Here is a 13,759-nt window from a genome sequence, read left to right as displayed (position 1 = left end):
CATCAAGAGCAACACTCTAAACAATTCTACTAATAAGGATAAACATAAGGAGGAAACAGGACAAAGGGAAACTGAGAAATATCTAGGAAAAAGCTACTACCATTGCATTAAATGATCTGCAACTAACTCCTTGGCCGCATTAATGTGGAGGTGATACCTGAATAGTATTATTTACCCTTACAGCTACCCCCAAAGACTTCAAGAAGGTGCTGATGGAACAAAGATGAAAGCCAGCAACTTGATCTACACGTGGAGGGCTAATATGAAACAAAACAGGATAATATAAAGAAGAAAGACCCCATTACTAGGGGAGGGGAGAATCTGTGAAGAAAACACTGTAACAATAAGAACTGTAATTGTAATCAAGTCCAAGAGAAATATATACAAGAACTACTCTTCTCGGACATTGCCGAGAAAGATTTTCTTTGCACAAAACTTGTTTATCTTTGTTTTCTTGTCATCTTTAACCTATTATGATTGTTGTCCAACTCATTGAAGTCTAATTTCCAACCCACTCTCTACAAATTCATTGTGTTGGACTTTTTGGGCCTTAATCCTTTTACCTTTTGGGCTCGAGAACCAAAACGTGCCCTTACAAAACTCTTTAAAAAATAAATAATCTAGGACACATAGCACAAAACTGGAATTCTAATTTGGAATTTCAATTTGAGTTTCTCTCAGTTTCACCTATTATTATATATGTCGATATATAGATTTCTAACAAGTAAATAATGAGTTATAATTGGGTTTTAGTGGGTTTCAGTTAGCTCAACTAGTAAAATTTCTTGTCATCGAATAAGAGATATAAGGTTCGATCCTTGTCTACACTCAAAAACCAATTGGTGTTTTGGTTAATTTTTTCTTTTAATTTGGAAAATATTTTTCAATCATTAATTGGTTTTTTTTTTTAAATTTAAAAATTTTGTCAATTAATCGCAAAATTTAACAAAAGTTGATGAATAACCTTAATGGTATAACTTGATATTTAGGATCTGTTTGGATACTGTTTATTTTGCTAAAAACAATAAAAAAAAATAATAAAAAAGTTACTGTTCATTGGCCTAAATGCACTGTTCATGTCCCATGAACAGTGCAAGAGGTGCTGGCTCAAAAAAAAAAAAAAAAAACACAAATGCAGGAGCTAGACGCAAACACAAGGAACCCAAACGTACTTAGGGTCCGTTTGGATACGGCTTATTTTGCTGAAAACTGAAAACACTGTAGTAAAATAAATTTTAAATGTGTGAATAGTGCCGTGAGACCCATTTTTAATATTTTTTTTCCTGAATAAAGTAGTTGTGGGTCCCATGAACAATGAGTGAATAGTGTAATCCGCGTGCTTCAAAAAAAAAAAAAAGAATAAGGAAACGCCAGACGTAGACACTGGCTTTTCATCCAGATCCAAACATATACTTAGTGTGCGTTTGGATTGAAATGAAAAATTAAAATTATTTCACTATTCAGCTCATTTTTACTATTATTCATAGGCTCCACTGCACTTTTTGGCACTATTCATGGGCCTACTATACTATTTCAACTAACTTTTACCTTTATTTACAGTATTTTCAGTAATAATTTTTCAGTTTCAGCAAAATAAACAGTATCCAAACACACCCTTAGAAGGACTGAAATAAACAAAAGCAAAGTTAGATGATTGAATGAATTCTAATAAAACTTAGATAGTGAATTTTGCATTTTAGGCTTAAAAATAATACACCAAATAAAATTATACTTCAAGCATTTTCAGAAAAGTAACATAAATTTCATTATTTATTATATGCTAGTCGCTAACCCGTGCGATACACGAGATAGTTAAACAAAATTTATACACATTCACTTTTATTGGTACAATTATTTGAAAACAATTCTAACTAATACCCAAATGTAAGAGACACATTGACTTACTATTTAAAGTAGCCTTCTGAAGAATTTACACATATTGTGCAACTGAGCCTTAATTTCTCATCAACGGTTAGAAATATAAACTGCAAATATATAAATAAAGACCATGACTTGAGAAGGACACATTAAACTTCAAATTAGAGTAGTAATGTTACTTTCTCAATCTTTGCTCAATTGTAATAATAATATAGAGGAAATTCAAAACATGGAAAGAAAATAAAAATTACAACAATTAATTTCATTATCTTTCATGCTATACTTTGTAATTGTACGGAATTAAGTCAACTCAATTTAAGTAGTTGTAATAAAATTGACTTCTACTATTCTCTATTCTATAGAGATATGAACATATTGGATTTGTCAAACAATTACCGGTATTGCAATAAAATGATTTATTATTGAAAATAAGAAACAATTAAGCTCATCCCTTAAAGATTTACCTCTTGTACTTGGTAATTTCCATTCAAACTTTAAAATAGATTATTTGCCTTACCTAGATGTTTTCCTTGTGGTGAGGACAAATAAAATGAGACAAGTGCTGCATGACCTTCAAAGCAAAAAAGTTTTCTTCTAGTCAAAAACAAAACTCGTCAAGAGGAGTAAGAGAGAAAGAAATTACTCAATGAAAAACCATGGTGAATGGAGAAAAGATTTTTGAACTTCCAAAGCTCCACACAAATTTTAGCCATAGGTGCAAAATACCAAGTTAAGAAATATAAATATTGATCTACAAGTGCAATTTTTAAATAGAAGATAGCAATTTCATGAACAAAAACCCTAGCAACCAAATAGAAAAACTATAACCTTGATTTGATTCTCATTTATCAATGATGGTGACTGGAGAATAAGTTGATTTAGTCCATAAGAGTGGCCCTGAGTAATTGCCGATGGCAAGTGCCAAAGATAGTAAGTAAATCAAATCAAAGAAGGAGAGAGTATAAATTATTTCACAAAATCAAAGATCTCTTTACATCCCATAAAATTTAAAATAAAGAAGAAAATCTCTCTATAACTTAAGAAACACAACATAATAAAATTAAAGAGAGAAAATTTTCAGAGGACAAAATATTATAGATAATTTAAAAGAATTTTGGTTTAATTCCTGAACACCGCAACTCCATAAAATTCATACTAATAATAATATTTTATGATAGCACAATTAGAATTTTGGTTTAATTCTTGAAAACTGAATTGGAAATTGATTATATGAGTATTCAATGGTGAATAAAGTACTATGTATTAATTAATATATAAACAAAACTAACCTTACAAAAGCTGAACTTTATAAACTAAAATCTATACCGTGCGTTGTAGATTTTGAATGCTATACCGTGCGTTTAGGGCTTCCTACGTCTAGAGAGAGAGAGAGTTTGCAAAAACTGTGGCTTTATATTTCTTAACTTGAGAGAGAGGTAAGGTTGCTAGGGTTTTGAGGAGTTATAATGTTTTTATTTTTATTATTTATTTTTTAAATATTGTGCTGATGTGGAAAATTGTGGTTTTAAATATTGTACTGACGTGGAAAATTGTGGTGCCAGCAGAGGCTTTGGTTTTATATATATATAGATTATATTAATTGTGTGGGCGAAATGTAAATCAAATAACTAAGGTTGATTTTAATCCAGTTACTGTTCACTCACACAATTAATTTTTAAAAATGGGATGCAAGGTCAATCTTTAAATACCCGTTATGTAACAAGAGATGACAGTCAGACGAAAAACTATATGCGAAATAGTAGCATTCAACAGGAAAAAGTTTGACAATTGGCTAAGTGTTCGTCCTCAGGTTCAATGTGAGGAAGAAGATACAATTGGATGGTTTTTCTCTCTTTTTGTTTCTCTTCTCCTCTTTCAGTCCCTTGATCCAGGTGCTTCTTGGCTTTATACAATTTAGCAAGGATGCATCTAGATCTTACATTTGGAGGATTATGATCAAACTTTCTTGATACTTGTCTCATCAAGACCTTGCTAAAAGGTTTTTACACCAAAATATGAGTTGTGAGAAACATTGTTCATGTTCATTTCCCCATTAAAGCGACTAGCTAAGTGGTTGCAGTGCATTTAATGCTGAGGGGATGGCTGCCTTGTCCTTCCTTTTTCTTCTCTTCCTCGTTCAACACCAAGCTACCTTTGTTCCCCTTGGGATTGCATCGTGCTCCCTTCATACCTGATTCTTGACTTTCCAAGGTTAAGTAGGAGTCCTCAGCATCTTCATCAACGGCAATATCCCGAATTCCTTATTAGTTAAATAGGTCCTCTCTAAGGATTCTTCATGAAATTCCCCTCCTCGAACATACCCTTGCCAACTTTATTACTGCTTTGGATCCTCGTCCCTCCACAATAATAATCTATCATAACGTTTTGCTTTAATAATAAAACTTATTTCATACATGTCATGTTTGCATTATGTGACTTAATATAAAAATTACAAAATCATATAACATAATTTTGCCATATGCTTAAATTAAAACTATGAATTCTTTAACTCTTTTTAAATCACCCACTAAATAATTCTCTATTAATTAAAAGTTACAGAAATCCTTTAAATACAAAAAAATCATTCCATGTGAAATTATAAGATCTCTTCTATATATATATACATATATAAAAGTCTTCAAATCATATTTCTTGGTGAACAAGAAACATTTCATACATGTCATGTTTGCATTATGTGACTTAATATAAAAATTACAAATCGTATAGCATAATTTTACCATATGCTTAAATTAAAACTATGAATTCTTTAACTCTTTTTTAATCACTCACTCAATAATTCTCTATTATTAATTGAAAGTAATAGAAATCCTTTAAATGCAAAAAATCATTCCATGTGAAATTATAAGATCTCTTCTATATATGCCTTCACATCATATTCCTTGGTGAACAAGAAATACTCATTAGTTTTTTTTTTTTTTTTTTTTATATTTATAATGATTACATTATTTTTTTGACAAGGATTAGACATTCCTTCCACACACAAAATATCCTCAAAAGTAACCAAGTTGACCTTCCTATCAAAAATGGCCAAATTGGGATCGGCTATCCAATAGGAATGTGACACAATTTTTAACATAGACATTGTTGATATGATATTCTCACTACTCTCTGAATAAAATTTATTAATTTCATGGTTCAGATTATAAATTACAAATTTAAAAGTGTATTCAATGTCACAAGTCACAACATTTAAAATTTTAAATGAAAATCACTTTGGCATGTACTAAACATAAAATCTTAGTTATAATATGTTTCAAGTGAAATAGAGTGGATCATGTACTGATCCATAGTTTGATCCAATCTCATACAATTATTAATAACAATAAAAATCTCATTAATTACATGTTGTGAGCCATCTATAGGTAATTATGCTTTATCTATGCTATCACAATTTTAAAAAAAAAAAAAAAAAAAATTTCTGTATAGCATTTTCTTGTTTCATATCTTATATGACTAAGATGAAATAAATAAATAAATAGAGGGGAAGGTCCTAGGAAAGATAGTTTCTGTGGTGGGTTCCATTATAGCTAAAGATGATAATAACCACAAGAATTCTATTACTCATTACCCTTTTATCCTTTATTTCAGGACTACTTCATGAAAAACACATTGCAATTTGTAATCTGTAATTAGCGTATCACTGGACTCAGTCTTAAGTCCAAGAAGATATAAACAGAATGCAAACAATTTCATTGAGCATATTCCACTTTTATTCACAAAATAGTTGGCCCCACGATTTTCGTCTCTTGTCTTGTGATTTTTAAGCCTCAAAAGAATCTTGAGGTGGCTGGGCGTCTCAGAATTCCCAACCGTTGTGTGGTGGCCATGTGGAAAGTGAGACTATTGGCTTAAACCACTACAAATGGTAGCTCTACTTCTTCTTCGTAATTCATTCTCAGTAACAGTTCAGTGCAGCGTATAGGAGTCAGGTCTAGGCATTGGTGCATAATCCATTGTACATGCTTGGAGCTGAACTCAATTAAGTCAATGTAAGTATCTGTGTTTGCTTTTGTTAATTGATTGGTATGTGGCTTTCTGTTTTATACCTGTTTTTTAATGTGTTTTCCCTTCCTATTTCGTGTAGTAAATTTGTAATGTTTTCTTAACGAAGTGTAGTCAAGAATAGATGACTTCAGCTTTTCAGCCCGTGAATTTGTTTTTAACAACTTGTACATCACTTGACCCAAAAGTTTAATTGTATAAACCCAGCTATATTATATATATATATATATATATTAGTCATTTACTCTTGTGGTTACTGATTAGTACCCATATGGAACTTACCACACCACTCACGCATGAATATTTCAATATAATGTTAATAAGCATCAATGGTTTATATCAAATTGCTGTAATTTTCTCGTTTCATTCTTTACCAGTACAAAATATCACCAATGGCAACTGTGGCTGGTTCAAACTTTGTATCAACAAGTTCTCGTGTCAACTATGGATCAATAACTTCTGGATCAGAGGGTAAAGCAGCACTGATGAAATTTGGTTTAATGAATCACACCATGACTCACAATGGGTTAAGATCTTTGAACAAAGTGGATGAACTAGTGCATGTCAGTACCATGGCAAAATTAACTACCAGGCAAACCAGGAGTAAAACATTCAAGAGTGGGAATGCATGGACTTCACGGACCATTGTTTGCGGAAGTGGGATGAATTTGATCTTTGTGGGGACAGAAGTAGGTCCCTGGAGCAAAACTGGTGGACTTGGAGATGTTCTTGGAGGTCTACCACCAGCAATGGCGGTCAGTTTAATTAGCATTCTCTTTTGCCTCATTCTCTCTTTAACTGATGAATGTATTGGATGGGACTTAATTGCCATATATATATAGGTTTCCATGAGAATATGCCACCATTTGGCAATGCTTTAGGAAGTAGAGATTTAATTGTAGAATTTTGGTAGTAGATGTTTAACTATAAAGCTCTTTAGTATTTTGTGTGTTTGACAAATGACAGTAATTAGCGTTTTAAAGTTATGGATTTATAAAGCATATAAACGGTGAATATTGTAAAGGTTTTTTCTTAAAAGCTTTAGCCTTTCATCTTTAAGGATCCTCTTTTAACTTTTGCAAAATTGTCAAACCTTTGGCAATTTCATCTAAAAATGCTTTGAGACACACTCTATAACTTGTAACTCACTAAACTCAATCCTTGTCCAGGCCAACGGGCATCGTGTTATGACTGTCTCTCCACGTTATGACCAGTACAAAGATGCGTGGGATACAGATGTTGTAATTGAGGTATATTCTAGTCTACATGCATGCAAACTTTATATTTCATTTCCTTCTTAGAGGTTTCACTCCAATGGGCAATTTTCTATGTTTAAAACATTGAAATGCCACTTGATATGTAGCTTAAAGTAGGAGATAAAACCGAAAAGGTTCGCTTCTTCCATTGCTACAAAAGAGGAGTAGATCGCGTTTTTGTGGATCACCCAGCGTTTCTTGAAAAGGTTGGTCCATTTCATTATCCTTTCATCTTACTTTACGGGTACAATTTTTAATGTGTCAAGACTTTTAGAGAGTCAAACTAACAAAGGCTTGAATCGATTGATAACTGAACATATAGGTGTGGGGGAAAACCAAATCCAAAATTTATGGGCCTATGGCTGGAGAGGATTTCCAGGACAACCAACTTCGATTCAGCTTATTATGCCAGGTTCATAATCTCCATCCTTCTAGTTGTATATGATATGCTTTTCTGATCTATGCAGTACTTCGCTGGAAAATAGTTTGAGAGCAACATAATTCGTTGCACAATAGGTTTTCCATAATAACCTTTGCCATACCAAGGGAATGTATAGTAACCGAAGTAGCAAGAAAGAATGGGACTTCTATGGTATACTGGTATTGTTTAAAAAAGAGGACAATAGTGGAACTTTAGCATACACCAAAGATTTAAGGGTTAAAGACAATAGTTTTGCACCAAAATATATAGATCACATACTTGAGCCTTGAGGCATGTATTAACAATAAGGTGACACAAAAAATTTCACAACCGATAAGTTGATATGTTTTGATTGGTGTATAATAAAAGTAATGTTAGTAATGGGTTCATGTTAAAGTGATGTTACACTAATCATAGCTTATCATCTTAACAAGTTGTGAAAAAGTTATGAAAATTGTTGTCTCTAGTATTGCTCATGTCTTAATTTCCTTCGTGTGGCTCAATAAGGTAGTTTGAAATAGAGGTTGCACAATAAATTAATGAGTTCATAGAACTGTTGAGAATAGTATGTTTTAGTAACAATCACAAATTAGCGTGTATGCAATCCATGAATGTCTATTCTAGTTTCATATTTCTGTATTGATTATCTATCCTTTCTTTAATGTATCATGTTTATTCATATCTGACCCAAAAACACCATTCACTCTGGTTATAGTTCCCTAATTTATCAACTTCTTTGGCTTTTAGGCCGCTCTAGAGGCACCAAGGGTTCTAGCACTTAACAGCAATGAATATTTCTCTGGACCATATGGTACGGACATTCATTTGTGAGGAAAATTAGAATATAAACTCCTTCCATTATATAAATTTTAAGCATTGTTTCTTTGATATTCCTGCGTGCAGGTGAAGAGGTCATATTCATTGCCAACGACTGGCACACTGCCCTGATCCCATGCTACCTGAAAACTATATACAAACCCAAAGGCATATACAGCACTGCCAGAGTAGGTTCCTTGTTTATCTCTCTTGAATTATCTATATAAGAATTCTGGTTAAAACACCTTTTACTCAAAAATGGATTTGTGCTTTATAAAATTTTCAGGTTGCCTTTTGCATTCACAACATTGCTTACCAAGGCAGATTTGCCTTCACAGATTTCTCACTTCTCAATCTCCCAGACGAATTGAAAAGCTCTTTTGATTTTATTGATGGGTATGATTTTGATCTACTCAATATAACAAAACACTATATGATGAACTTCATATGACAATAGCAACTTTGCAGGTATGAAAAGCCAGTCAAGGGAAGAAAAATCAATTGGATGAAAGCTGGAATTTTAGAATCAGACAAGGTTTTAACTGTGAGCCCATACTATGCCCAAGAACTTGTTTCTGGCGAAGACAAAGGAGTGGAATTGGATAACATCATTCGTAAAACTGGCATTCAAGGAATTGTGAATGGCATGGATGTCCAGGAATGGAACCCCTTAACTGACAAATATACAAACGTCAAATATGATGCTTCAACTGTAAGAATCTTTTCACTAACCTGTGTGTTCACATCAATCATTGTCTTTGATTAACATCCCTGCTTCATTACCCAATATTTATCAAATTTTTGGCACTCATAGGTGTTGGATGCAAAGCCTCTTTTGAAGGAAGCCCTCCAAGCTGAAGTTGGATTGCCAGTGGATAGAAACATCCCTGTCATAGGCTTCATTGGTAGACTCGAAGAGCAGAAAGGTTCAGATATTCTCGTAGCAGCCATTCCCCATTTTATCAAAGAGAATGTTCAAATAATAGTCCTTGTAAGCCTTTTTATATTCCCCATTTCGTTTTTCTATCATAATAGTGATCATACTACAAAAAACAGATTTGAAATTTATTATGAGCTTTGTCATATTTCTTAAGGGGACTGGCAAAAAACCAATGGAGAAGCAGCTTGAACAGCTGGAGAAAATATACCCTGACAAGGCCCGAGGAGTGGCGAAATTCAATGTTCCCCTGGCTCATATGATAATAGCTGGTGCTGATTTTATACTGGTTCCTAGTAGATTTGAGCCCTGTGGTCTCATTCAATTACATGCCATGCGTTATGGAACAGTATGATGCCTACTCAAAGTTCCCCAATCTGCTACCTATTGCTATATGTTTCTGCATCAAAAACTGAAGTAACCCTCTATTTTCTTACTACTTTACCCCCATTCCAATGACACTGCAGGTACCTATTGTTGCCTCAACTGGTGGATTGGTTGACACTGTTAAAGAAGGTTTCACAGGATTTCAAATGGGAAGCTTCAATGTTGAAGTAATAACTCATTATTCCTTTCACATGCTTCTTAACGGCAACTTTAACTTATGTGCATTTTGGTGTTGAGTTTAACATGAATCCTAACCAATGATCCTCCAGTGTGAAGCTGTTGATCCGGCCGATGTGACTGCAGTGGCTACAAATGTGAAAAGGGCCCTCACAACCTACGGAACTCCAGCTTTCTCTGAGATAATACAGAATTGCATGGCTCAAGATCTCTCATGGAAGGTGGGTGAAACCTCTTGCCAAGTAGATCATTCAAGTATAGTTTAGCATCATGAAGCTAAAATAGAACATTTCTCTTCTTTTGTTATTAATTTTTGTTTGGTTGATTCAAAGTCCATAGAAGATATGCTAATCTGTAAATCATGTTGTAATGGCGCAGGGACCTGCTAAGAAGTGGGAGGAGGTGCTGCTAAGTTTGGGGGTGGCGGGAAGTGAACCTGGAATTGAGGGTGAGGAAATAGCTCCACTCGCAAAGGAAAACGTTGCAACTCCCTAAGAGCTATGGCAGGCCTAAAGCAAGAACTCCAAAGACTAACAAAATAGCTGCTACTGCTTGTCTAACAGTCAGCAGACCTTCCTTTATCGTTATTCATTCTCGCTGGGAAAAATGTTATAGTAATAGCTAGTTGGTGGTCTTAGATGGTAGTAATAGTTCGACCGAACAATTTGACACCAAGTTCCAACAGCCAGTACATAGCATAAGGATTTTAATGGTATACATATTACATGCAGGTAGGCAAAACCAAAAATTGCATTTTTATGGATTTTTCACTCAATTCTCTCCATCATGAATAAACCAATCATCTTGTTATAAACAGACATGCCAACAAGATCAAACTATACGACTATCCTTATACACTAACTTTCCCTGGCTCGTTGCTATAAGGAACAATAAAGAAGTTACATGTCCATGGGCCATCCACTCCACTGAAAATAGATGCCACCGACTGAAATTCGCAGAATTGCTGGAAGTTCTTAACCCGATTATAACAGACACGTTTGGACAGGAACAATCTTTCAAAAGCTCACATGGCTACATAACAACAAGGCATACAGGGCTTTCTACGGCAATAAAACGCTCTTGGAAGACAAAATTTAACTCCGAAATTTGTTATAGCCTTATTAACAGTTCCCTATATATTTTCATTTGAAATGAATTTTGACAAATTCAATATTAAATTACATCTTATATCCTCCATGTTTGCAAAATTACTAAAAAATTAAAAATCAATAGTTAGTAAGCAAATAATAAAAGATTAACACAAAATTTAACATACGTATTTATTAGATTTTCAAAATATGTAATAATATTTATTTTATTAAAATTATAGTCCTACAATTAATTTTATAACTAAACTTTATCTTCATAAAAATTCTTTTCTAGTGGCAAAAGAGACATGACTGCAGCTGCAGAAATCTAACTTTAAATTTCTTGGAGGTTAGGTTCTACCTTCAGTATGATTCAGAAGCCAATTATAGCATAAACTAGCTTACAGAGCATTCACACATCCAAAGTTAAAATAAAAGAAAAAAAAAATTGAAGTAGCTACAATGGAGCCAAGATTTGGCAAACATGGTAAGCTAATGCATTTTTCCTTTATCACTAGTTAGATGGAGATAGCATGCAATTTGAAGTAGCTTCATATACACACATAAAAGAACCATACACCAGCATTAAAACATCTACTAAGATAAAGCAAAAACAAAATACAAAGAATTCAATCACACAAAGGCATCTTTCACAACATATATCCAGTGTGCATGGCATTGGACCATTTAAATACACCAGTGAAGAAACACTACAGGATCCATAGCCCTAAAACCAGAGAACACTAATGTTATCAACAGCGATAGATAAATCAACTCCCAACACAACAATATATATTTTTTGACAACTCCCAACACAACATGTTGTAGGAAGCTGACTACAAAGCCCTAAATGAAATCTCAAAACCATACACAGCAAAATGTATGGATGAAGAACAGAGCACACAGCAACCAAAAGATGTACTGCACATAACAGGTCAATGGCGCCTCATTACCAACATTCAACTGCTAAACATATATCTTGATTAGGTGAAACTATTTAACTACCATAGCAACTTGTTAGCCTCATAATTGCATACATAACAACACAAATTCAATTAATAACAGAAAGAAGAGTAAATTATGGTCTAAAAATATTGAAATACTAACATATCTTCAAAGACACAATCACATAACGTTCAAAAACACTTCTCAGCACGAAGAAAACTTCGTAACTAACCCAAAAAAAAAAAAAAAAAAACTACTACATTGATAGGGTCAAACCCTTGAAAATACAAATCCAGCTAGAACAAAACAGCTCCTAATCAAACAAGCTGAATCCCATATCATCATCACTCTCTTCCTTTGGTTCTTCCTGTAAAATCACAAAAGAAAGACGCACAACGATCAGATAACTCAAAGCCCAAAACACTTTCAACGTGGAAAACCAACTCAGCAAAAAATTACTTAATTGCTCCTATTTACCTTCTTTTCCTCAGGTGGAGGAGCAGCGGCAGCAGCACCACCGCCACCACCTGCAGCTGGTGCAGCAACAGCAACTGCAGCACCACCGCCGGCGGACCCAGCGTTCAAAATGAGATCCTCAATGTTTCTCTTCTCGGCAAGCTTGGCAAACAAGCTTGGCCAATAAGATTCAACGTTCACGTTTGCTGCCTTCACCAATGTGGCAATCTTCTCCGACTATTACAAACGATTTAAGGAAAAGAAAAAAAAAACACACACACACAAACAAACAGGCACATCTTCCAGAAACATCCACACTAATAACTATGCTTTGTTTTGGTTTTTTCACAGAGATCATTAAACAATGAAAAAGGGTATAATTTTTTGATCATAACAACACAAGATTATAAATCTAATTGGGTTTAGCAAATATTGAAAACAAAAAATTTATTTTGATTTCCACCATTTTCTCTACAAATAAAACATAGATCCCCTTATCAAATTCGAAGAGAAAAGGATACGGTGATGGGAATACCATCGTCATGGAGGATCAAACAAGCGAGAGTGCAAGCTTGCTCTGAAGCCATGGCTTTTTCTCTGAAATGAATAAGTTGAAATGAAGGTAAAGATGAGGAGAATTAAACTCAACCAAAAAGAGGATTAATCAAACAACATCACAAATGAATAAACATGAACGAATTACAGTTTTTTTTTTCTACTGAATATAACTGAAAAGAAGAGGAGATGATGATTAACCTGAAATGAGGGATCTGGAGATAGCTGTATGGAATGCCTAGCGGCTGCTGCCAAGAGATGTGCAAAGTTAGCTAGGGTTTGAGGAATGTGCATATGGGAGGGAGATAGGGTTTTTATTGAGGTGGAGAGAGAATTAATGGGCTCGACTCACTCGTTATATGGCCCACTTTAGATTTTGCCGTCTATGTAAATGGACTAGGCCCATAACTTAGTTTTATAAAATGCAAATTGGTATTTAGTTTAATCTTTTAATTTTTTTTTAATATTTTATAAATTATTTGATGTTATGAGCCCATATTAGAACTAATAGTAGCTTGTTACTTAAATGAGTATTTGTACTATAAAAACTTTTACCTATTTTAGTATATGAACTTTTTTTATTTTACACAATCATTTTTCAAAAGTACTCGTCATCAAATTATTTATTCTAAAAACTATTTCAATAACATATTCATTTTTCATGCATATAACCATTTTCTTAAGACAACCCACATCACTCACACACACCAATAGAAAAAGTAAATTGAAAAATTAATAAAATATGTTTTTACACATTAATATTAGTTGTGTAAATTTATACGAATACTAGTACTATAGTTATGAACAAGATGTGCATAAT

The 13,759-nt window shown here is 33.5% G+C and overlaps 2 protein-coding genes across 2 annotated transcripts; one reads left to right on the top strand and one right to left on the bottom strand.

Moving 5' to 3' along the window:
• The first annotated feature begins 5,644 nt into the window (after positions 1-5,644).
• On the top strand, positions 5,645-10,709 carry LOC126696848 (granule-bound starch synthase 1, chloroplastic/amyloplastic-like). Its single transcript, XM_050393574.1, has 14 exons — positions 5,645-5,888; positions 6,279-6,656; positions 7,071-7,151; positions 7,265-7,363; positions 7,480-7,569; positions 8,326-8,389; positions 8,482-8,582; positions 8,681-8,790; positions 8,863-9,106; positions 9,209-9,385; positions 9,489-9,680; positions 9,799-9,885; positions 9,988-10,116; positions 10,274-10,709. The coding sequence occupies exons 2-14, from the start codon at positions 6,294-6,296 to the stop codon at positions 10,388-10,390; spliced, it is 1,854 nt and encodes a 617-aa protein (XP_050249531.1). The 5' UTR covers positions 5,645-5,888; positions 6,279-6,293; the 3' UTR covers positions 10,391-10,709.
• A 1,352-nt stretch (positions 10,710-12,061) lies between these two features.
• LOC126696847 (60S acidic ribosomal protein P1) lies at positions 12,062-13,302 on the bottom strand. Its single transcript, XM_050393573.1, has 4 exons — positions 13,141-13,302; positions 12,906-12,981; positions 12,406-12,621; positions 12,062-12,295 (listed from the first exon to the last, which is right to left on the bottom strand). Exons 2-4 carry the CDS (start codon positions 12,969-12,971, stop codon positions 12,242-12,244), a joined length of 336 nt encoding a protein of 111 aa, XP_050249530.1. The 5' UTR covers positions 12,972-12,981; positions 13,141-13,302; the 3' UTR covers positions 12,062-12,241.
• Positions 13,303-13,759: the final 457 nt, after the last annotated feature.

Source organism: Quercus robur, chromosome 8, assembly GCF_932294415.1.
Source record: "Quercus robur chromosome 8, dhQueRobu3.1, whole genome shotgun sequence".
In the NCBI taxonomy this organism is placed as follows: domain Eukaryota; kingdom Viridiplantae; phylum Streptophyta; class Magnoliopsida; order Fagales; family Fagaceae; genus Quercus; species Quercus robur.
The sequence above is the reverse complement of the archived record's forward strand: the minus strand, read 5'-3'. Positions and strand labels throughout refer to the sequence as shown.

Coding starts and splice junctions, on each gene's coding strand:
- LOC126696848 (XM_050393574.1), top strand. CDS start 6,294: ATGGCAACTGTGGCTGGTTCAAACTTTGTATCAACAAGTTCTCGTGTC. Junction 8,583..8,680: donor GCATATACAGCACTGCCAGA/GTAGGTTCCTTG, acceptor TAAAATTTTCAG/GTTGCCTTTTGCATTCACAA. Junction 9,681..9,798: donor ATGCCATGCGTTATGGAACA/GTATGATGCCTA, acceptor ATGACACTGCAG/GTACCTATTGTTGCCTCAAC.
- LOC126696847 (XM_050393573.1), bottom strand. CDS start 12,971: ATGGCTTCAGAGCAAGCTTGCACTCTCGCTTGTTTGATCCTCCATGAC. Junction 12,622..12,905: donor ACGATGGTATTCCCATCACC/GTATCCTTTTCT, acceptor CGTTTGTAATAG/TCGGAGAAGATTGCCACATT. Junction 12,296..12,405: donor CTCCACCTGAGGAAAAGAAG/GTAAATAGGAGC, acceptor GTGATTTTACAG/GAAGAACCAAAGGAAGAGAG.